Source organism: Equus quagga, chromosome 1 (assembly GCF_021613505.1).
Source record: "Equus quagga isolate Etosha38 chromosome 1, UCLA_HA_Equagga_1.0, whole genome shotgun sequence".
NCBI classification, from domain to species: domain Eukaryota; kingdom Metazoa; phylum Chordata; class Mammalia; order Perissodactyla; family Equidae; genus Equus; species Equus quagga.
In genome coordinates, this window is record NC_060267.1 from 186,059,428 (window position 1) to 186,084,851 (window position 25,424).

The 25,424-nt window shown below is 40.1% G+C and overlaps 1 protein-coding gene across 2 annotated transcripts in view; it reads left to right on the forward strand.

The window, feature by feature from the left end:
* The first annotated feature begins 606 nt into the window (after window positions 1-606).
* GMPS (guanine monophosphate synthase) overlaps window positions 607-25,424 on the forward strand; it is a 54,952-nt gene continuing 30,134 nt past the window's right edge. Inside the window, exons 1-3 of one of the 2 annotated variants that reach the window (XM_046660544.1) lie at window positions 607-1,226; window positions 18,746-18,927; window positions 21,980-22,094. In XM_046660544.1, coding sequence (XP_046516500.1) covers window positions 1,200-1,226; window positions 18,746-18,927; window positions 21,980-22,094 — 324 coding nt within the window. In that variant the 5' untranslated portion in view covers window positions 607-1,199. Of the gene's footprint in view, window positions 1,227-13,027; window positions 13,064-18,745; window positions 18,928-21,979; window positions 22,095-25,424 lie in introns of those variants that run through there. The other variant, XM_046660536.1, reaches the window with a different exon arrangement.

Below are 25,424 nucleotides of genomic sequence, written 5' to 3' on the forward strand. Positions count from 1 at the left end.
GGGTTATAATCCTCACTCTGGCTCATAATAAACTCAGTCCGATTTTGATTTATAGGTTGGCTATCGATTATTTGCATCCACATGGGTAAGAACATCGACACTGCATCAGTACTTTCAGGGGATGGGTCAGAGCAAATGAGTTGCTGGCAGACAGGGTTGGACTAGCGCCTGAGTCCCAGCGCGGGCTCAGCAGACGTGGGCTGCACGGCAGTAACTGAACATTGCTTAAAAAGCTGTTAAGTGGAAGCCGTTCCAAGTGTTATTTATTCCCCAACCCGACTCAGGCCTCCAGGTGACCAAGCTCAAAGTAATACCTCGTCTCCACCGGGGCCAAGGAGCAGCTGCCAGGAGTGCGGCCCCTCCCCACAAACAATCCGAACAAACACAGTCTGCTGTGCACTCAGAGCGGCACCACCAGTCCCGCGACCCGCTTCCAGACTGCCCTCCCGACCCACGCCTTCCGGGGACTCTGCGCCCGCGGCAGGACTTCCGAGGGACCCGAGCAATCAAATCGCACTGACGTCTGTCACCGCGACACTCCTCACGGCAGCCTCGCCTAGCCCGTGTCCCGCAGCCCGGCACGAGGCCGCGCCCGCGCCTGAGACGTCCCCACAGCCCCGCTTTCGGAGACCTCGCCCTGGGCGCCGCTGCCTGCCGCAGCCGCCAGAAGATGCAGGCCGCCCGCCCGACCGCAAGCTGGCCGGGGCCTGCGTTCTGCTCCGGCGAGAGAGCGCCTCTCCCCGCGGGCGGGCCGAACGGGGCGGGGGCGGGACCGGGCGCCGTGGGCTCCTCCTCTCGCGGGACCGGGCTCCTCCTCTCGCGGGACCGGGGCGGGGCCAACCGGCGGCGGGGGCGGGGCCGGGCGCTGCGGGCTCCTCCTCTCGCGGGACCGGGCTGGGCGGCGGGGCGGGGCCGGCAGCGGGCCCCACCCCGAGGCGGTGTACTGGGCGCGGTGGCGTCCACAGTTCGGCTGCCTCGCCGCGCAGCTCTGGCTCCGCCCAGCGGCTGCCCGGGGCGGAAGCGGGAGGCGGCGGCCGCGTGCGCGCTGCCGGCCTGCTCTCCCGCGCTGCGCGGCTGCGGCTGGATTCGGCTTCGCGAGGCGCCCTGCTCTCCTCTCCGCGCGTCCGCTCCCCGCCCGCTGCCCGCCCCGGCCTCCTCGTCGCCCCGCCCGTGTCCCCGCGGCCGCGCGGCCCGGCGCGATGGCCCTGTGCAACGGAGACTCCAAGGTCAGTCTCCGCGGGCGGGCGCGGCTCGGGCCCCGCCGCCGCGCAGCTGCTTTGTTGACCGCGCTCGTGTCGGGCCCGCGCCGGCTCTCCGGCGTCGGGACGGGCGTCCGCGGCCTCCCCGGCCTCCGCGGGCCGGCCTCGTCTTCCCGCCGCGCCGCTTCCCGCCTGCTCTCGGCGCGCCTTCCCCCCCGTCCCCGTTAGCACCCCCGGCGGCCCGAGGGTGCCGCGCCCCGCCCCTCCCCGCGCGGGGCCGCCCGGCGGTGGCGGGTCGCCGGCGCTCCTGCCGGCCGCTCCGAGCCCGCCTTGGCGCTCGCTTGGGTCGGTCCCCGCCGGCCGCGCCCTGTCTGGGCCTCCCGGGCCGGCTCTGGCTTCTGCGCCTGGGAAGACGCTCTGCTCGCAGCCGGGAGCGCGGCTCCTCGGCCGGGGGCGCAGACGCGGGCCGCGTCCGGCGGCGTCTCCTGGGAGCGGGTCTCGGAGCCCCCGGCGCGCTGAGGCGGCGGCCGCGGGGCGGGTGGTCACGAGGACGAGGCCCGAGGCGCGGCCGGGGCGTCCCCGCCGGGAGCGCAGAGCGCGGCTTTCCGGCCCCGGGCCCGCGCCTCCCGGGCCGGCGGAGGGGCGACTGCGCCCTCGGGCCTCGGGCCTAGGCCGCAGGCTGGGGTGGGTGGTGGTTCGAGGAGAGTTAAGCGATCGGGTTCTAGATTCGGTTCCCCAGCTGTTTTACAAGCGTACAACATACACGTTTTTCCTTAGCTAGTGTTTTTTGTTTTGTTCAACTTGGCTTTTAAAGAGAATCCTGATCGTTTGGTATGTTTGAGCCTCAGGTGAATTCTCATTAACTTATTTTTATTTCAAGGTGCTTTATGTTTCATAGCGTAAGTATGTTGTGTGTGTGTGAGAGACTATACTGAGAAGTAGATGTGGACCGAATTGGAAGCATTTTCAAGAGGAGCAAGCCAGGGAAGCAACGTTATTTCGTCAACTCTGATTATTTCGTGTACTCTTACGGAGGAAGAAACCCTACAGTTAAACCCTGATGTGTCCTTGATCATAGGAAACTTTTCAGGTAAACATGTTTAGGTATGGAGGAACATGCGTAATGAAGTAGGTGACATAGGTGTTTTCAGGAGGTCCCCCCGAGATCTGAGCAGGTGTCTGTTTCCGTAGCCTGCCGCTGACCCTGCGCTGCCTCGGCCTGGAGGACACGTGCCGGACCCAGCCCGCTTCGCCCGTCTGTGGGGCCTGACAGTTGTGCGGAAGCCCCGGTCGTGAGTTAGAGTGGGCAAAGAGCTGATTTTGATTGCTATTCTGGTGTATTTCTATTTTTGTCAGGATTTTCTAAAAGAACATTTTTCCATGATAGAAATTAGGGAGAGGCCTAAAACCTGTAAAAACATTTGGGCTATTTTCATTAGTTTTAGCCCTAGAATATAATGTTAGAGTTGGAAGGGACCTTTGTGTTGTAGCTTCCTAAACTGAAAAAACGTAGCTGGGATTAGGACCCGGCTTTCTTTTTCTTCAGGGCTACTTTGGTTCACCATCCATGGCAAAGGTGGTTTCCTTAGTTAAGGATCTGGTAGACTATTTAGTTAAGATCTTATTTCATATAAATGAGCATAGGCAGTCAACTTTTCTTTAAAAACTTTTTTCAGCTGTTGAGTGTTGTGTTATAAATAGTATGTGTATATGTCAAGTTTTAGACATAGTTACATTTTCCACTTTTATTGAGGATTATCAGAGTAATGTTCTTTGGGCTCCTTGTCAAGTTTTCCTCTTTGGCCCTAAGCTTCAGACTTTGTTGGAGTAGGAACGGGACCTGTCCCACCACCTTTGCTGAGATGTTGACCAGGGTATATCATTCTTAGATTGAAATTGTTTGATAAAAGTTTACTGATTATTCTGTGATATAGAATCTTTAATGACATCAAAAGTTAAAAATTTAAATTTGCCATTTTTAAATTTAAGTTTTTGAATTGAATGGAAAGATATCCTGAGGTTTTTATCATTGATGCATTGAGAATTAAATGACTATCATTAAAAAGATAACCCTGGGGCCTGGCCCGGTGGTGCAGCGGTTAAGTGCACACGTTCTGCTTTGCCGGCCCCGGGGTTCGCTGGTTCGGATCTCCGGTGTGCACATGGCACTGCTTGGCAAGCCATGCTGTGGTAGGCGTCCCCCATATAAAGTAGAGGAAAGTGGGCGTGCATATTAGCTCAGGGCCAGTCTTCCTCAGCAAAAAGAGGGAGATTGGCAGCAGTTAGCTCAGAGCTAATCTTGCTCAAAAAAAAGATAACCCTGTAGTACCTTGTTGTTCAAAAATCAAAAATGGGTTATTTTTTTTACTTCAGATTGTGTTCCACCTTTTAAGATACTCATCTGAGATGGAAGAGCTGTTGCAGACAGAAGGAATGGTTTTTATTGTTTTCCGTTTTTAGACTTGGAAGGTTTTGAAAGTCCTCCAGGAATGACTTTGCCTTCAGCTTGGGCCAACTTGTCACTTAAGAAAAATAATTGTCTTTTAAGCATTTTTAAAAAGTATAGACGTGTCCTATTCCTTTTCAAATGTGTTTGCTCTTTAATGAATTATATTCCAAGGGATGCTGTTTGAAGTAAAGAAGAATTATTTGCTCCCCACAATAACGCTTTCCTTTGTTATGGTACTTGAACTGTTTTCATGCATCCTTCTAACCTGAACTCTGTTTAGATGCTCAAAATGAATGAAGTCCTCAGGGTTAATAGATAATTCTGAAGCACTTTGTGAATCAACAAGAAAGTAATTGCTTCATAGAATTTTGAATATTTATATAGCAGATATAGTTCTGGGTTATGTAAAATATTTTTTTTCTTTGCTTATTGTGGAACAGAGACGTTTCTGTATTTGCTCAAGAATCACAATGGTTCAAAAAATGGCTTTACTGTAGTAATAATGTCATATTAGTTTCTCGTTGGTGGACCCTTGCCATCACTTCAGATTCATAGTTTTGAGGATCTGGGAGATGCTCCCTAATGTAGCCCATTATAATGTGTTAGGGAATAAGGTGTTTAGTTATAGTCGTGTGACCATATGTTCTCTGTCTAAAGTGGAGCACTTGAGCATAAAAGCAAGTGCTAAAATAACTTAAATTTATAATAATTGCTATAAAATAAAATTTTGAAAACAAAACAGTTGTGGATTTACACAATACAGTAAATAAATAGCAAAACTCCAGTAGCATGAGTGTTCAAATTACTCTCTGTGCATTATGCATAGGAACATACAGCATCTTTTTCCTGCATATATTTCACAAACACCTTACTTAGTTTCCCACTGACCCAGCTGACTGGAGGTTTTGTGCATCTTGCAAGCTGAGGCATGGCTCTGCACAACTGGCAGGCATACCAAGTGGCTGGCAGGGGCAGTAGCTTCAGACATTTCTCCTGTCAACACCCAAGGCTGGATAGAGTTAGCTGCCCCTAGTTGCCCGTGTACTTCATTTATCAGGAAAGGGTCAGGAAAGAGAGGTGGGTTGTCAGTGGTTGGCTTTCAGATTGAACCGGAAGCTAAAGTGAGAACTGTGTTCGTGGCACCTGCATTTCACACAGCAGTGGACAAAGCCATGGCAGAAGATGGAGGTAGAAAGTGAAAGTGTAACAAGCCCATCCTAGCTGACTTGAATGCAGTTACTTATGATATGTTAAAAAAGGAGAAACATGAGACTAACGTTGAGCTAGATGGGATGTGGACACAACAGGTGTAAATTAGGACAATCCTGGGAAAACTGGGCCATATTGTCAGTCTAATTATAGAGCACATATTGTCCTGAGTTTGGATCTTGATTTCTCTAGTGACGTATTCAAAATTGACTAAAATTCAAGTCTAAGATGTATATGATAGAATAATTTTTTCTAAGTTAATAACTGTGCCGAGAGTTATTCTAAAATTCTTAAAAATTGAGTGTCAGATTACTTGTTTTCTAAAAGTTGAGAATCAGCAGTGTTGAAACTGATGGAAAGGTAAAATAATCTGTTCTAATCTGCTGTAACGTTTGCAGAGGATGTTTCCCAAACCTTTAAAGCTGCCTGACCGTGTAAAATTCCCTGTTACTCCTGTTTGTCACTAGAACAGAATCTTTTTATCCCTCAGAACTCATGGAGATCTATGTAAATTTAAAATCACCTTCACTGTGTCTGTTATTTGTGATTAGTTTTAGTAATTGTTTTTCTCTGAGTCTCATTATGAATGTAAATGTAGGACTCCAGAATTGTAAAATTCTGCTTTAGGCAAATTTTGGGTGAACAGTCTCTAACTAATTGGGGAAATTTTATATGAATGAAAATACTTGTAGATACATCATTGTTTTGATATATTATTGGTAATAGTGGAACTCTTTTGTGCTGATTTTTTTCCCCGATTGAAAATTTTATGAAAGTTTTCAGACAGACGTTGGAAGAAATTTTAGTCGACATCTGTGTTCACTACGTAGACTGCCATTCACTTTTCTTATAAATTATTTTTATAACATTGATATAATTCACATACTGTAAAATTTGTCCATTTAAAGAGCATAGTTCAATGGTTTTTTGTATATTCACAGATTTGTACAGTCTGTTTTAGAACATTCTCATCACCCCCAAAAGAAATCCTTTAGCAATCAGTTCTCATTTCCTCCCAGCTGCCTCTCCCTCAACTGTAGGCAACCACTAATCTATTTTCTTTCTCTATAGATTTGCCTATTTTGGTCATTTTTTATCACTAGAATCTTAAAATATGTAGTCTTTTGTGACTGGCTTATTTAGCATAATACTTTCAAATTTCTTTCATCTTGTAGCATGTTTAAGTACCTTATTCCTTTTTATTTCTTTTTATTGTCAAATAATATTCCCTTGTATGCATATACCACGTTTTATTTATCCGTTCATCAGTTGATGGCCGTTGGGCTGTTGGTGATCTTTGGATATTATAGATAAAGCTGCTGTGCATATTCCGTTGGGTTGTTGGTGGTCTTTGGGTGTCATGGATAAAGCTGCTGTGCATATTCCGTTGGGCTGTTGGTGATCTTTGGGTGTCATGGATAAAGCTGCTGTGAATATTCCGTTGGGTTGTTGGTGATCTTTGGGTGTCATGGATAAAGCTGCTGTGAATATTCCTGTACAAGGTTTCGCGTAGACTTAAGTTTTCATTTTTCTTGGGTACGTGCCTAGGAGTGGAATTGCTGGGTCGTGTAGTGATTCTGTGCTAGCCTTTTGGTGAACTGTGGGGACTGTTTTTCAAAGTGGCTGCAGTATTACATTTCCGTCAACAGTGTGTGAGGTTCCAGTTTCTCGGCATCCTTGTCGACACTTGTATTTTTGATTATAGCTGTCGTAATGGATGCAAAATGGTCTCTCATTGTGGTTTTGACTTGCATTTCCCTAATGACGATGGTAATGAGCATCTTTTCCTGTGCTTATTGGCCATTTTTATATTTTCTTGGAGAAATGTCTGTTCAGATCACCCATTTTGAAGGTGGTTTGTCTTTTTTATTGCGTTTGTAAGAGTTATTTAGTGACAAGTCTCTTAAGAGAAATATGATTTGCAGATATTTTCTGCCATTCTGTGGGGTTCTTTTTACTTTCTTAATGATGTTCTCTGATGTATAAAAGCTTTTAATTTTGATGAAGTTCAGTTTATTTATTCTCTTGTTGCTTGTGCTTTCAGTGTCATCTAAGAAACATTTCCTAATTCAAGATTATGAAGATTTGTATAATTACCTATATTGCTTCTAAAAGTTTCATAGTTTTAGCTCTTATGTTTAGATCTTTGATCCATTTGGAGATAATTTTTGTATATGCTGTAAGGTTAGGTACCAGTTTTCATTCTTTTGTTTGTGACTGTTCAGTACCACTTTTTGAAAAGACTATTCTTTCTCTTTTGAATGTCCTTGTTGGAAGTAATTGACCGTGTATTTTTGGATTCTCAATTCTGTTCCATTGATCTGTATGTCTCTCCTTATGCCAATATCACATTGTCTTGATTTTGTAACTTTGTAATAAGTTTTTAAATTGGGACATGTGAGTCCTCCAACTTTGTTCTTTTTTTTTCCAAGTAGTTTTGGCTATTCTGAGTCCCTTGAAATTCTATATGAATTTCAGAATAAGCTTATCAGTTGCTGCCAAGAAGCCAGCTAGGATTTTGATAGAGATTGTGTTGAATACATGGATCAGTATAGGGAGTGGTACTGTCTTAACAATATTAAGTTTTCTGACCCACACGTAGGATGTTTTCCCATTTAAGTTGTCTTTACTATTTGGACAGTGTTACATGGCTTTTCAGGTATAAGTTTTGCACTTCGTTAGTTATTTTATTCTTTTTGATGCTATTGTAAATGGAATTGTCTTAATTACGTGTTTGAATTGTTCATTGCAAGTGTGTAGAGACACAGTTGATTTTTATACATTTATCTTGGATCCTACACCCTTACTGAACTTACTTGTCCTACTAGTATTTTAGTGGAACCTTGAAGGTTTTCTTTATATAACATCATGTCATCTGTAAATAGAGATAGTTTTACTTTTTCCTTTTCACTATGAATGCTTTTAATTTCCTTTTCTTGCTTAATTGCCCTGGCTAATACCTCACCTACAATTTTGAATAGGAGTGGTTTGGGCATAACTCCTTGTTCCTGATTATAGGAGGAGAGCATTTAGTTTTTCACCATTAACTATGATGTTGGCTGTGGGTTTTTCATAGATGTTCTTTATCAGGTTGAGGGAGTTCTCTATTATTCCTACTGTATGGAATGTTTTTATTATGAGAAGATGTTGGATTTTGACATATGCTTTTTCTACATATGTTCAGATGATGATATGGTTTTTGTTCTTTATCCTGTTGATATGGTGTATTAGATTTTTTCTTCTGAGGAAGATTTGCCCTTAGCTAACATCGTGCTAGTCTTCCTCCACTTTATATGTGGGTTGCTGCCACAGCATGGCTAATGAGTAGTGTAGGTTTGCGCCTGGGATCTGAACCCCATGAACCTGGGCTGCCAAAGCGGAGTGTGCTGAACTTAACCACTAGGCCAGGGGCCGGCCCCTAGATTAATTTATTTTTTATGTTAAGCCAAACTTGCTTTCCTGGGACAAATCTTACTTGGTCATGGTGTATAATCCTGTTTTATATGTTGCTGGATTTGGTTTGTTAACAATTTTGTTGAGTTTTGCATCTATATTGATAAGAGAGAATGATTTGTAGTTTTCTTGTGGTGTCTTTGGTTTTGGTATCGGGATGATAGTGGCCTCATGGAATGATTTGGATACCATTCACGTTTTTACTGTACTTGCTTTATGTGATCAGTTTTTGGTGTGAGACCCTGTGTTATATTTTGGTGGGCCATTTTCATACTGTTACATTATTGTAATGGACTGTGAGGTATGTTCTTCCCAATTCCAACATCTGATTAGGTGAAATGAGGCCCAACACTTACAGCGTTAGACTATTTTAAAGGTAATTGGTATAGTTTGAGTGGATATAGTTTGAGTTAGAGTGAAAATTTTTAGGGGCAAAAGTATAAACTTTTAATGGATGATTAATCCACTTAAGTGGATTTAACCTGATAGATTTTTGGCTTTGTAACTGAGTGACTCTTAGATTTGAGTGAGTGTTGGCCTTGTTAATGGACACCATAGTAGAGCTTGTCCATCCAGTGCCCCTGCATGCGGAGGGTAACAGTTGCTTATTGTAGTGTGTCTCTCAGTTTGTGGAGAGAAATGGCAGTTTGAAAAAGGTCACTAACAGGTGATTTATTTCGCTTGTTTTTATTGAGGTAAATTGTACACGTAGTGAAGTGCGCAGATCCTTTGAGTTTTGGCAAATGTGTATACCCATGTACCCACTACCCCAGTCAAGATATAGAACATTTCCATCGCTCTCCGAGTTCCCTCATGCCCCTTAGCAGCCCATCTCTCCACTTCTCCAGCAGCAGAATCACTGTTGTGATTTCTATAACCATATGTATTTTAGTTTTCTCTGTTTTTGAACTTTTAAATGGAATCATACAGTGATTCTGGCTTCTTTTACTCAACATAATGTTTTTGATATTTATCCATGTTGTGTGTATCAGTAGTGTGTTCATTTTTACTGTTGCATAGTATTCCACTATATGGATATACCAGAATTTATTTATCCTTTGACACATTGACGGCCATTTGGATTGTTTCTAGTTTTATATGGATATAGGTGTTTGTTTCTCTTAGATAAATACCTAGGAGTGGAATTGCTGGGTCAGATGATGCCCCTAATAGATTTTTGGTATTTCCCATTTTCTACAGTTTGGAATATTTAGGGTGTAATAATAGGCTACTTGATGCCAGGAAGAGAGAAACCTTGCTATAGTAAAACACACTTTAAAAAATCACATGATAGTATTTTATCCTTAAGGATATTTTTAAAGGTACTGTATTCAGCTGTATTTTAATGGAAATAGTTTGTGGTTTGTGGGCAAACAGGCTACTTTTATAAACTTAAAAACTGTAAGTGTAGAAATGAACCATTTTATTTGATAGTAGCAATCTGAATTTTGAGTTCAAAAATAATAGTAAAGCTGTTGAGAATAAATAGAATTAGAAGCACTCTGGATTTAACAAGGCTGAGTTTTTAAAAAATGCAACGTTGTTCAGTGCTTCTCACAGATCTGCAGTAAATAACCAGTTTTTTAAAAATTTCTAATCCACTGATAACTTATATTTTTGTAAACTACAATACGTTTTTAGACAAATGAAATTTAAAAATTTAAGACATAGAAAATGAAAGCCTTAAATTTTTATTGCAGATTCAACAGAAATAAAATTACTCTTTCAACTTCTTATATGAGTTTATGATCCCATATATAAAATTTATGGGGGCTGGCCCCGTGGCCGAGTGGTTAAGTCTGTGCGCTCTGCTGCAGGCGGCCCAGTGTTTTGTTGGTTCGAATCCTGGGCACAGACATGGCACTGCTCATCAAACCATGCTGAGGCAGCCTCCCACATGCTACAACCAGAAGGACCCACAACGAAGAATATACAACTATGTACTGGGGGGCTTTGGGGAGAAAAAGGAAAAAATAAAATCTTTTAAAAAAAAAATTTATGTACCTTTTCATGTTATGAACTGTAACAGTTTGCAGGCCAGCACTGGTCGTTTTGTGGACCACAGTAGCTTAGATTCCATTATTTTACTAGGGATGGCAAAATGGTGGTATTCTAATTATGTTCTTTCTGGGTTTCTTTTGTAAAGAACTTTCTCTCGTTAATTCTGTAGTTACTTGTTGTAGGGTTCATACTGGAAAGGAAGAATGCGTGCTTGATTCCTTTCCTTTTACCAATTTTGTTAATAGTGTTTCCAGACTAGTAGAAAGGGCCACATGTAGAAATGAGACTGGGTTTATGAAGTATGATAGTAGCATTTTGAAAAATGGACCGTGTGTTAAATACCTGTGAAACTGTGACATTCTACTGCTTAAACTTTACAATTTTATTTGTTAGGAAAAAAACATATAGATGTCTTGTAAGCTAAAATTACTTCTTAAAAGTATTTTAGGAATAGTGATTATATGAGAGCCAAAATTGAGTCTGTTCACAAACTCAGTATATTTAGGAAGAGATAGCCCTTTCATAATCTTTTATTTCTGCGTGAAAAATGTCATCTTGAGGTCTTAGTATACTGATGATATGGGGACATGAACTGAAGAGAGACAGTGAAGTTCGGATATAAATAGGTATTATTTCTATTTCTTTGTTTACTTTTTTGCAAAGAACCTTTGGTCCTTGTTCATGTGAACAGGCTACGCATATACATACACTTGAAATCACCTTCTGAAGAAGTGTTTTCTGTTAAAGTAATAAATCTGAGTCAGTCGCAAAGTCAATTGGGAAAACTGAAGGTCAACATAAAGAAAAAACCTGTGAGCAGTGTGACTGAACAAAGATAATCAGACTGAACACAGTGCAGAACTTTTCCTTCCAGTATTTTAGTAGTATTATGACAATAGTTGTCACGAAATAGTGTCTGTGTGTGTGTGTGTGTGTGTGTATGTATGTACGTACGTGTGTTTAGCCTGCCAACTTTTAGAAATAAGCAGGTTGCTTTGGGCTGATTGATAGTGGTTTAGATTTATCTGAGATAACCATGTTCCTCAGTTGGCTAATGCTTACCACTGAATAGAAAAGTAGCTATAATAAAATTTTTAAGGGTTTAAAAATCATCAGGTAAAGAATATTGTACTTTGATTTTAGCCAACAGTGCCAAATTTTCTTATTTAATTTAGAACTGGCTGCATAAATACAGTTTGTCAACTAAATAACATTGCCATAACTTTTTGGAAAGACCTCTTTTAGGGTAATTGAAATCCAAGGAAAAAAGAGATTGTTGGTTTCAAAAGGTTTAAAAATTGGTGTTATAAATTGTGACACTGGACTAAGTCTTTATTTTGCCTCAAGTTAGAGGAGAAAGATAATACAGAATTGTGGTTTTATTTTCTTACCCAGTGTTCATATGTATAAATTTAATCCATTAGAACTGCTTTTAATTTATCTGAGAAGGTAAGATTCCTCAGCCATGAGGTATCAGGGGATGTCTGACTGCTAGATCTTTCTCAGGTACAACACCACTTCCACAGTTAGAGTTTGTCTATGTGGGAGTCTGGCCATCTTTATGTGGGTGCTGGAAGGAGTATCTGAGTCTAAGCTTGACTGTTTTAATTCATTGGTGTAGATAGTACATTCAGACTGTTCATTATACTCAGGAGTGGTGCCCACTTGGACTTGCAAGGAGCTGTTGACCCCTTATAGATAGGGTAGAAGAGGATTTGGAATTGAGAAATAGATGGTTATTCAAAAGAAGGTCACGTTCTAATCAGAAGGACAAATTGGTTCAGTAAAGGAGAAAAAATAACTAAGTTAAAAACGATATCGAGATGATGGTCGCTTGGTCCCAGATAACATGTGGAAACAAATAGGGGTGATGAATACTAGTTTGAAATCTCGTGAGAGAAAGGAGTTTTCTCAGTGTGTGAAGTCATTGACAAACCAACAGCAGTGAAAAGCTGAGACAACACGTGCGTCACTGGGCACTTGTATCTGGACACTGAAAACTTATACGTGATTGATTGAAGGATTCCAATAGAAGCCAGTAGGGTTCTGTTGCATGCTCGGATTAAAGGAGAGAGAGAAAAATGAACTCAGAAGAATTGATTCATCAACATTTTTGTTTACAGTGCTGAATATTATAAGGCAAATGGAACAAAAGTTAGTGATGATAATTTAGGCAACATGAAACAGTTGATGATTGGTAAGCATGCTTATACAGCTAAACGTGTCCAGTATTATGTATTACTGCATCAGAGGATGTTTCCTGACTGCTAGATTTTTCTGAGGTAGAATACCATTTCTTAAAGGTATTTTATGCATTTGTTACATAAAATGAACAACTGTCTAATTGTCACCTGTATTCAGTACTTGCACCTAAAATTTTTTTATGTGTGTTGTAAGAGACTTAGACTTTTTTTGAGTCATATGCCACTTATATATAGATAAAAGACACGTGTGTGTGTGTATACGTATATACACAGACATGTATATATGAAATAAATTAGTTTTGGTATTTCTAAACTTTGTTTGCTTTCAGTCTGACTCTTCTGAATTACTTTTTGACTTGAATTGTCCAGGTCCTGCTTTTCCACATATCCTTCTACACCATCCAGAATTTTGATGATTTGGCATTTCTTGAGAGTGCTCAGTTACTTCTAGAATTTTTTTCCCAGGCCACTGACAACTCATTCTGCAGGTTTTGATGATACTAGCACTTTCTTGATCTAAGCAGAAGATGTCAGTGGAAGTTTTTCAGGTAATAACCAGAACTCAGTCCTCCTTCAGATGGCTTTAAACGTTTAGCTGACTGAAATGTTAAGGCCTTGTCTAATCATACCACTAGGAGTAACAAGACGCTGCACTTTCCAGGGACCTGGCTCAGCTGTTCGTGGAATGCATAGAGAAGTGGTACGCCTGGTGAGCTACGTAAAGCTCCAGCGTCTGTTCTAGGTGACTTTCAGCCAAGTTCACCTATAGTTCTTTCCCTGAACCCTTGGTGCATCTTTCTCTTCTAAGGGAAATTTCCTGAGAAATTTGGGAATCTCTTCCCCTTAAGAGATTTTATATCAAATTGTATATGACTGTGACCATGACAGTGGCAGCCATGTCACTGGGCTAATGGGAAATTTGAGAAATAGTGTGACTTCACAGGTGTCTGGCTTCTTTCAGTTAGCATGTTTGAGATTGATTCATCCATGTTGGGATTTTTCAGCCAGAGAAGACAACATGCCTCTCTGTGGGACTGTGCAGAGTTTAAAGAATAGGGCTTGGAAAGTGTTTTGGACTTTGTTGAACTTTATTCTAGGGGGAAGTCACTGTAGGGTTTTAAGCAGGGGAGAGGGCTTGAATCAGATTTTTTTTTCTTTTGAGCACACAGGCATGTTTTAAAAGTGATCAAAGTCAGTCGTCACCAGAGTGGAACAAAATGACATTGTGTCCTTGTCATTGTATCACGTCAGAGACGTGATAACATCACCAATGTAAAATTGTTGGCAAAAAGTGTTTATCTGGAATCTAATCGTTCTAAATAAGCCAGCAAACAGACCCTGGTTGTGGGACATTGTACAAAAAGCTGGTCTGAACTTTTAAAAAATGTCAGTGTCATGAGAGACCATAAAAAGGTGAACAGGTAAGTACTTCTAGATTAAAGGAGACAGTGACATGACAGTGTATGTGCCAAGTGTGTGGTCCTTGATAGGGTTCCAGAAATTTTTTTTTTTTGGGGGTGAGGAAGATTGGCCCTGAGCCAACATCTCTTGCCAGTCTTCCTCTTTTTGCTTGAGGAAAATTGTGCTGAGCTAACATCTGTGCCAGTCTTCCTCTATTTTGTATGTGGGATGCTGCCACAGCCTGGCTTGACCAGCAGTGGGTAGGTTGGTGCCGTGCCCAGGATCTGAACCTGGGAACCCTGGGTCAGTGAAGCAGAGCATGCAAACTTAACCACTACACCACTGGGCCAGCCCCTGGAATTTTTAAGAAATCCTTAAAGGACATTATTTGTGACATTTGGGGAAATTCGTTTGTAGATACTATCAGTGTTAAATTTCTTGGATTTGATAATGGTATTGTAGTTACGTAGGAGAATGTCCCTGTTCGTAGGAGGTGTGTGCCGAAAATTTTGGGGGGAGCGAAATATCTACAGTTTACTTTCCAGTAGTTTAGAGGAAAAAGTATATATAAATAGAAATAAAGCAGGTGTGGCAGAATATTACTAATTGTTTAATTTAGTTGGAGGGTGGTGTTCGTTGTACCATACTTTCAACTTTTATGCAGGTTTAACATTTTTCTAAACGAAAAAAGAAGAGGATAGAACAAGTCTATGGTAAAGTCAGGAGCTAGGGAGCCTCCCCTTTAGTTGTGGGCACCTGCTTCATTCAGCCTCTGATGTGAGATGAGGGTCTCTTATGAAAAACCTTTGAAGTCAATTGAAATTTCTAAAGTACTGGAGGTGTTGGATCATTTTGTGAAGAAATTGTACTGCTTTTCCAGAGTTGTTAGGTGTGGTGAGATTAGATAAGTAAATGTGGTCAAACTTTGAGTATCTTGATAGTGAACAGACTATTCTGGGTAATTGAGTATCCCAGATCACTAAAATGTGTGTTTTAAAAATCTCTTTTAACCCTAAACTTTTAATTTTATTTTGACAATTGAAGACTTCTAAAGTGAAAGGTCTTTATAGGGGTCGACCTGGTGGCACAGTGTTAAGTTCTCATGCTCCGATTTGGTGGCCCGGGATTCACCGGTGAAGATCCTGGGTGCGGACATGGCACCGCTTCTCAAGCTGTGCTATAATAGGTGTCCCACATATAAAGTAGAGGAAGATGGGCGTGGATGTTAGCTCAGGGCCAGTCTTCCTCAAAAAGAAAAAGTGAGGGGCTGGCTTAGTGGTGCAGCGGTTAAGTGCGCACGTTCCGCTTTGGCTGCTGGGGTTCACCGGTTCGGATCCCAGGTGCGGACATGGCACCACTTGGCAAGCCATGCTGTGGTAGGCGTCCCACATATACAAAAAAAGAGAGGAAGATAGGCATGGATGTTAGCTTAGGATGAGTCTTCTTCAGCAAAAAGAGGAGGATTGGCAGCACTTAGCTCAGGGCTAATCTTCCTCAAATAAAAAAGAAAAAAAGTGAAAGGTCTTTTTAAAGGGCAACAACTTGAGTTTAGTATTGATGACATTCAGTTTCTGGTATCATTTATATAGTATAATGATAATTTTCTCAGACATCAACAGAACATTATTTCACTCAAGTAAGCAAACTTTCTAAAGTAATAAAGCTTACTCCTTTTAAGTAGTAAAATAATATAAAATAATTTTGAAGATAGTCTTGCAAAAATATAATGCATATTTACGCACTTTCCTTCTGTAGTGCTAATTGTTTTGGAGTTAGAAAAGACTCACATTTTAGTCCGGCTTTTGCCGGTGTCCTCAGGCAAGTGACGTAGTGTCTGAGTCTTCATCCATTCACCTTTATCCATTCATCTACTGCTGGGCGCTTGCATTGTTTCCAAAGCCTTGGCTACTGTAAATAGTGCTGCAGTGAACATGGGTGCATGTATCTTTTTGAGTTAGTGTTTTTGTTTTCTTTGGATAAATACCTAAAAGTGGAATTGCTGGATCATATGGCAGTTATATTTTTAATTTTTTGAGGAACGTCCATACTGTTTTCCACTGTGGCTGCATCAGTTTGCATTCCCACCAGCAGTGCGCGAGGGTCCCTTTTTCTCCACATCTTCGCCAACACTTATTTCTTATCTTCCTTGTATAATTTTCTTAATATTTTTTAGCTCATTTAGAAATAATTCCTTCTAGTATCCATCTGTTGATTGTCTTTCTGCGTTGGTCTCTTGTGGAGATGTTATTCTATTCCTTACTCTTTTTTTTTTTTTTTTAACTTTTAGTAGCTTTGTATGGAATTTAACTTCTCTACCTTTTGTTTTTCTTTTATGTGATTTTAATTTTCCTGAATTTTTAGAAGGAATCTTGGTTCAGATAACTTTTAGAACTTTATAGTGCTCCCTCTTCTGTTTAAATTAAGTATAACTTAAAACATTAGAAACATTGAGAATTGTTTATTTCTTTGTTAAAAAACTTACAAGAGTAATTTGAACAGTGCTTCCTTTTGTGTCTTCCCTGGGCTTTTGTGGCTTTCAGTATTCTCTCCTTTGCGCCTTAAAACATCTCCAAGAGTTTCTTTAATTTGAAGTCTTTTTCCTGGAGCTACTTCCTCTGGGATACTCTCATCCTTTTCATTGCAGCCGCTTTCCTCCCTAACATCCCTGAGTTCTCCTTCGCGGCTCCTCTGGCTGCACATCTAGAGCTGCTCCAAGTGCAGCAGGGTCAGCATTGCCGTGGCCCACTATTTCTTCTGTAACTGCACTTATATGGGTCTCAAATTTCTCTTCCAGCGCGTCACTTCTCATTTGTTTGCTGCACTTTCACCTTTGTTGGTTAGACCCCTTTTTGGATTATCCATATGTGTAAGATGTTGTGTGGATTTCTCACTGGGTGACAAGGAGGCAACACAATCACACTCTTCTTGGCTGTTGTGTGGTGACTAATCACCAGCAGCCTTGAAAGAAGGGCTGTGATTGGTCACTGATCATGATGCGCTTCTGTTATTTATGTGATGATTGTGGACTGAAGAGCTGGCAGCGAGTTTGTACTTGATGTAATTACTCACATTTAATAAATGGTGACTGAGCCATGCTGTTGGGGACTGGTGTTAGTTAACTAAGCCTTGGTATAAACAGTGGTCACTGAAATGTGTGCATATCAAAGTCATGCAAAGTGAGAACTCTGACTGTCCTGTGAAAATAAACTGGATGCACTTGGATTTGGTAAAAAGTGTGAAGGTGATAATGAGACTGAATCTGAGAAATTTAGACTGTAACAGTGGTCTTTCGAAAATACTTTAACTGTTCTTTACAAAAAAAGATTAAGAAACTAGGTAAATTCCTTAGAAGGGAGTGTGTGTGTGTGTGTGTGTGCGCACGCGCGCGCGCATGGTGCTTGTGCGTTCGCGCGTGCACTAAGACTAAGGGCAAAGGTTTAAAAGGAGAAAGTTTTAGCCTTTCTTGCACTAATATTCTATAAACTTCGCTCTCTGTGATTTGACTTTTCTATATTCGATATTGATATGATTAAAACCTTCATTTTCGTGATCTCGGTGATCCTGGCCTGCGGTGAGGTCCCTCCCACAGAGCCCCTCTAGGTGGCTTCTCACTACTGCAGCAGCAGTGTTAGTGGCGGTGTGAGGTCTGCATTTACTCTTTCATGTAAATAGAGAGGGAAGAGGGATAGACAGGGTTACACGCGGGCCTAAAGGACTGGTTTAAATTTTTTTATGTGCAAATTTTACAACTGGAGGGGAAAAAGTCCAAAAATATGTTTATTGTAAACATTTAGGAAATATTGGAGTGTAAAGAAAGATTGATTTAAAATCACCTGTAATCCCATCATTCCGATATAACCTCTCAATATTTTGGTGTATATCTGTACAAATGTTTCTTTTTCTTACATGCACAACACTCTTGCACTTTTACACAAAATATTTTAAAATGGGATTGTATTGTGTACGTGTCCTCCAAGTGGATTTCCAAGGCACATACAAATTTTTAAAGCTTTTTCTTATGTAAAATATAAACAGAATACAGGCTGAACTAAAACAAGCTCAGTGTGCCTGTCACCCCGCTCCAGTGATTTTACTGCATTGGCAGTCGTGTTCCATCCACACCCGCCCACTCTTGCATTGTTTGAAGCCAGTTCCAGGTAAATATTTCAGCACGCATAGTTAAAAATTTTACATTTTGCCGAATTGCTTTCTAGAAAAGTGTGTTATCAGTGTACACTTGGCAGAGATAACAGTAAAAAGCTTTTTAAAAATTTTAATGTATAGGTTATATGCATATATGTCATTTTCCTCAGGTAATACAAAAAATATTAATAAGATGGATTTGGGCAAGCTTATACTCTGGCAGCAAACTTTCAGTTCCTCATCGGTATATCCCTCCTAGGAGTACTGTGACTGTTGGGTAGGGTGACCATATAATTTATTGTCCAAATTGGGATGCTTTTGAGATTCGAAGGAGGCACCATTAATAATAATGCCAATATAACAGGCATCTACCAGGACCATATTTTGGCACAGCTGTGTTGTATGCTCACCCTATGATATTAGATAATGCACACAAGATGCGTCATATGTGGTGACTGTATCGTGTAGTAAGTAAATGGTGGCTTTTATGAAAGTGTTTATGTATGCCTCTATATGGATATGTGTAAGACTCTTCCCTTTAAAAGAAGCGTTTTGAATTGGTAACTCAGAAAGTCCTAAGTTAACAGTTTTTGTTTCACTGTGTTTTTGGAGCTGACAATGACCACTGTTTTTCAGAGTAGCTCTAATTTTCATGATTAAGAAGACATTTGTGTTAATACTTGCAGCTGGAGAATGCTGGAGGAGACCTTAAGGATGGCCGCCGCCACTGCGAAGGAGCTGTTGTCATTCTGGATGCTGGTGCTCAGTATGGGAAAGTCATAGACCGAAGAGTGAGGGAACTGTTTGTGCAGTCTGAAATCTTCCCCTTGGAAACACCAGCATTTGCCATAAAAGAGCAAGGATTCCGGTAACACTTTTCACTTATGTTTTTCTGAGGAGGCTGAGCTTAGACTGTGAGATACTTTGTTATTAATTTGCTTGGGCACTACATTTTTTTGTGAAGATAAGACATGGAATGGTTTTACAAGAAATTTCCCATGACTTTGATTAAAAAAAAATAGGGGAAAATTTTAAAAAATTAAAGGAAAAGATTTTGATTGCATGGGTATAAGAACTTAGTTGAGTATTTTATATTTTATAGGATGTCTGGATCAGGCCTAGATTTGGCTGTTATGGTCATTCATTCATCCATATTCCAGAGCATTTGATCAAAGGAATATGTGCAGTGGCTAGAATACCTAAATGAGAAGGATTCTGTGTACAATGAGTCTTTTTTGCTTCCTATCGCAAGAGGCTGGTTTCTAAAGTATGAAGATTTCTTAAGTCTTAAGATTTCTTAATATAAGTGCTAATTCCACAGCTTGTACTCTTAGAACTAGTCAAAATGACAGACAACTTATATATTTAGTTTCTTCCTTTTAACAACAGTTTCTGGTTAATACTATGCCTTTTCTCATGGAATTGATGTCCTTTTTTTATTGAGCCTTATCCAGAAGCAAGCAACTGCAGGTTATATCCTTAATTGGCTCTTAAACCTTAATGCTATGTTTCTTCCAAAATATGTGTTTAATTTTTCTTAAAAACATAATTTTTTTCCATTAGAAAAGTGGCTAACTTTTAAAGACTTCGTAGACCTGTATATATTATCCTGGGATTCTTGTTTCTGAAATAGAATGAATTGGAAAAAAACCTGCCCCATAAAGGGCAGGTTTAAATTTAACCCTGTTCTAGTCTCAGGATGCAGATTGAAAACAGCTGTTTTTTTAAACTGTAGACTTTTAGAGTCAGAAAGGACCTTTGAGTTTATCTAATTCAGCTATCTTGATGGCCAGTGAGAACCAGTTTTAGGGGAATCAGAAAACTGTTTGAGAAATCCGAATGGCTCTGTGAGATCCATGCTGCATTCTCCCACCCAAAACAAACAAAAATTCCCCAGCAAACTAACCCAGACTAAATGTTTAGAATAGGGTCGCCAAATGCTTGGAAGTAAAAGTCTTGATTGTTTTTCCTGTCCCCTGACCCTAAACAGTTCCTGTTCCGCTTGTGCCTAGAGCTTCTTTTCTGTGTAGAGTGGGAACTACAGGTTGTAGCTTTCATTCCTATAATCCTTTCTGCTGAGACACGTGTTTGACCACCGTGTTTCTAGAATAAGGATTAGTTTTATGATATGAGAGACATCTGAACCTACCTCTTTTTAGAACTTTAATCTGCCTCATACCTAAAATTGGTATCTGGAATGCGTATGGCTTACTGGGCCTTGCGATTGCAAGTTAGTTTCAGAATAATAGCAGGGTAGAAATAGCAGACTCAGGATGAGTGATTAGCTCTTCTAAAGACTTACTGAGATAAGAATTTTTGTAATTGGTTTAAGTGCTGCTTAAGTTTTATCCTTGCCTGAGTCTACTGCCTTTTCTTTCTAATAGTATTAAGAATCTTACAGCCTTGAGTTGTTTAGCAGATTATTGAGGGATGCTGGGGCCCCATGGTGGTTATCCTTTATACAACTAAAGATAACATACTACAATTCTAGAGGTCTTGATTGTTTTATTAAATGTGTTTTACAGAACTTTAGCTTCTGCATTTTTAAGGAGCTACGTTACATAGCTATCCTTTGGGCTAACCCCTCATCCCTTTAGAATTTTTATCTAAAAGCTGTCACATTGATCATCTGAGTGGTGATCTTCAGGCTCTTTTGTAGGAGATAGGCTAACAGACATAATATATACCATAATTCATGTTCCCGATACAGAGTTGAAAGAGTGGGGCTTTTGAGCTCACTTAAATATTGTTATATATTTTTTAAAGTGCCCTTGCTTGCAGAGCAATTTTTATGAATTTGACTTATGTTATTCTTCTGGATGTAGTATAAGCTTAGCATTTTAGTTTGTATGTTTTTACATGGCAGGCAGCCACTAATTATAAAGTAAATTGTAATCCTCCTGAAAACTCAAACTTACAATGAATTTGAGGGTACTTTAAATGCAGTGAGGGGCTTGAGTTGGCCTGTGCTCTGCAGGTGGGCCTGTGTGTCAGGGTGGAGAGCACGTGGAGTCTGAGGTGCAGGTCTGCCCATGGCTCCAGTTACTTGTGGCCATGCCACGGTGAAGGCCCAGGATGACAGATTTTTTTCTGCTTTTTCCTAAAGACCAGAAATCTGAATTTTTATGTAAGATTCATAATATTAAAGTGTTCTAAATTTTTTTGAGTGAATACTGAGGGCCAAATTAGACCTATCGGTGGTCAGATGAGGAACATAGAATAGGCCTGAGTTTGCTGCTTTCTTTATAATAATATTTGACTCCCAAATGAATCCATAGAAGGCTCTGTAAGCTGTAACATGCTAAGTTATAATATAGACCTGGTTCTGAGAGCAGGGCGTATGGGGCAAAAGATGTTAGCTCCCTTTCCTGGGTCTCAGGTAAAACTGTTGGGAATGTTGGACAGGTTTTAAACAGGCAAAGTTAGGTAATTCTTCACAGTCTGCCATCCTTTGTTGTAGAGCGTTTTGCTCAGAGTCATCCAGGACCTTCATAATACCTTCAGTTGTCCTGTGACCTGCTTTACTCCTTGTCTCCCAGAAGACCTATATTTTCTCCATCTCCCTTTAGAATTCTCATTTGCTTCTTCCATTGATGAAGAAAACAGTTGAAACAAATGCATGCTAACCTTCACAGGTAGAAACATTGGTATTTATATATTTGAAAGTTTGTGCTTATTTACAAGTGAATGTTGAATTGGTAGACTTCCACGTATTGCAATAAAGTAAAGATAATGAAGCTGTGTAGAAGGGTATTAACTAGCTGTGATAGAATCTGAGTCTGCTCCAATATACCGAACACGTAACAGTCTCTGAATCTGTATTGAGTCTCCCTCAGTGGAACAAGGGAGAGAGGGCATAGACTTTGAGTAAAAATGAGCAGTTAGGGGTTCTTCACTGACCCACTTTCTTAAATCCACAGTGCTATTATCATTTCTGGAGGACCTAATTCTGTGTATGCGGAAGATGCACCCTGGTTTGACCCAGCGATATTCACTATTGGCAAGCCTGTTCTTGGGATTTGCTATGGCATGCAGGTACATCCGTGAATTGGCCTTAAGAGTTGACTTAATTTTATTCTGTTTGTGACTCCTACTGTGTTGGTATTTTCTGTCTTTGGAGTATTTAGGATATTTAGTTGTATGAGATCATTTGTGTGTATTGCAACTATTTATGAAATGCTACACTAGTATGGCAGAACTGACCTGAGTAGGAACCTATTTTCAGAAAAGTAACTATGTTATTACTGTATTCAACAACACATTGTCCATTTAAAAAAAATTTACACATTCACATTTACATAAAGGTGCAGAAATACTATGCAGAGCTCCTGTGTACTTTTATTCAGTTTCCTGAGTCTTGGCATTTTTAACTGTTTGAGGGTAAGTTGCAGATATGGTGTCCTATTGCTTGTTGTATTACCTAAGTACTAGGACTCTCTCCTGCATAACCATAGTACAACTGTCAAAATCGGGAAGTTAGCATTGATTCAGTGTTAGCATCTGTCCACAGACTGTGCGCTTTTCATTGTTTGTCTCGTTAATGTCCTTTCTAAGTCGTAGATCCGATCCAGGACCATGTGTTGTATTTAGTTTTCTTGTCTGTTTAGATTCCTTTGGTTTGGAACCATTCCTTAATCTTTCCTTCCCTTTCATGACCTTGACAGTTAAAAAAAAAGTACATGTCATTTACATTGTGGAACATTGCTCAGTTTTGGTTGGTTTGATGTTCCCTCATTCTTAGGTTCCTGTTCTGTGTTTCTGGCAGGAGGACGGAAGTGCTGCTGAGCTGTTTTCAGAGTTCCTTGTTAGGGAGCACACAGTGTTGATTTGTGCCATGATATGTGATGTTTATATTGATCATTTGGTTAAGGTGGTGTCTGCGAGGTGTCTCCATGGTAATGTTTGTTAATAAGTATGTATCTTGGAGTTATATCAAAAGCAAGAATAAATAGGGACTGACTGAGGTCTTGAGTTGAGCTCTTCTTCTATGAGTTAAATGTTTAGAAATCTATTTTGGCTGTTGTGCTTACTTTATTTTTAAGTAGTGTAGGTTTACCAGACAAGTAGAATGTGATTATTGAATAGATGATAGAAAGATAATACTGAACCAATAAATGCTAAATTCTCACTTATGAAAGAATGATTTATTCACTAAGATCTATTTACTAAGGAGGTGGGGATATGAGTAAAAATTTAAGGAAAGTTATCCATGGTGATTGTAAGCAAAATGATTTTCTAGTTGAGAAAATTTTTAACAATTTATCTTATTTAACCAGATCACCTGAAAATTGGGTTAGCTGGGAAGTATTCCCTGAGTAATATAATAATATTATTAACTGATATGTTACAGTATTTTGCCTTTTCTAGTGTCGGAAGCAGGATACTTTTTTTTTATAAACTCAGAATTTTCTGCCATGATAGGAATAGCCAGATAAATGTAGTGCTGTGGATTCACATGTTTGTGCGTTAGCTTGAACTCTTTTTCCCTTCTGCCTCCTGTTTGACTTTAGCACGTACTGAAGTGAAAGGGAAGACAGGGTCAGAATACAAGTGAAATTGATGTGTGAGATCCTAATTAGCCAAAATGGAATTGTGTTAACTAAAAGATCAGCTTTTTAATTCCCTCGTGATATTCTGGTCCTCCCTAATTTTTATTGAGAATTACCTGTTAATTTTCAATTTCTTGCACGTATGGCTTAATAGTAAAGATGTTGCATTCTTTCTCCCACTGACTGAGTGGTTTTAAGTCTTTGGATTGGGGATAATTTAAAATTTTGGTAAGTGGGCAAAACAGAATGAGTTTCTTTCTTTTTTAAACAACCTGGTTGAAACTATTGTGCTTTAATAGGAGTATTGCACAGAGGGAAGCTGTTTGAAAGGTAGAAAGTGAACGGACCAATAGATTTTCTTCCAGCTGACTCGGGAGCTTTCAGTGAAGGCAAGAAATATCAATCAGTGTTCACATAAGAATGCAAATATTTTATTATTCCTTTTCTTGATACAAGAGCAGAATATTAGAAATCACTCGTGTGTAAAACAGCTCTATCTGATTTCATTTCTTGCTAATTGATTGTTGTTGTTTTCAACTTTGATTTAGAGGAAATACTGGTCACTAAAAATATGTAAAGTACAAAATCTACAACAATGGATATTTTCTTATCTAGAAACAAGCATTTTATAGTAAAAGGGTCTTTTCCCCCTGTTAGTGTTCTCCAAAAAGCCAAATGGTGATTGTGAATTTGACTTGGATAGTAACTTACTTTTAGACTTTTTCCACTGCGTATTCTAACAAATATATTTTCTTAGAAGAGCCTGCATCCCAATTGAGGTGAACATTGGAAATTGTCTGACTTTTTTTTTTAAATATACCTTTTTCCCAGAATGTAATGTATTTATGTAATTTATTGACTCTTAACCAGAGTAGTCAGTATTAATCCTATAGCAGAAGTTTAAGTTGAATGGTTTTTAGTGTATTGTGAAGCACTATATAACATTCTCTAAGGAAGAGTCTCACAAGGGTATTTTTTAGGACCCACTTATAGTGCAATAGATCTGGAAGATGCTTCCTTAATTTAAGTGATAGTGGCTGCTTGACCATTATGTTGGTCCCCTGTATAATTGTAAGGCCAGATTTTTCTGTCATTGAATAGGGATCTTATGGTAGCCAGAGGCGGGCCTGCTCATGTGAAATGCATAAAAAATTTTGCCTTTGTGCCATCTGAACTTTCATAGTAGGTAACAGAATAGGCTGATCTTGGTCCTTTGGGTAGAAATTATTGTCTTTCCATAAAGTATTGCTATTGGTGAAGGACTGCCACTTCTTAGTGATGATTAGTTGGGTAATTTTGGCACTAAAGGTCTCACTTGAGGATGTGCCTTTGCCCCCTCTGGTGTCCTGAAATTTCGGTAATTTCAGTGTCTACGTGCCATCTTTCTCTGAGAAGTGCTCTCTCTTGTCAGAGCCTTTCTAACTGCTTCCTGGTAGTTCTTTGCCCTAGAAGAAAAAAGTCTGTCCTGCTCACTGCTCCTGTTCTCTCACTGATTTACCCCCAATTCAGCATAAGAAGTAGGATATTACAACTTTTGAAACTCTCTCTATATTTTTCTCTGCTCAGATTCTTGGGCTAACACTTTTTCTGAATTTTGTTGTTTATTCCCTTTCTTTTCTTTATAGCTTTATATGTATGTTTATATTCCTAAATAATAATATTTAGTTTTGCTCATTGATCTTTATATAAATAAAATCATACTGTGTGTATTAATTTCAGCTTTGGTTTTGAGATTCATTCATGTTAATACATTTAATCGTAAGTTATTCATTTTCACTACTGAATTTTATTGTTTGAATATAGCACAAATTAATTA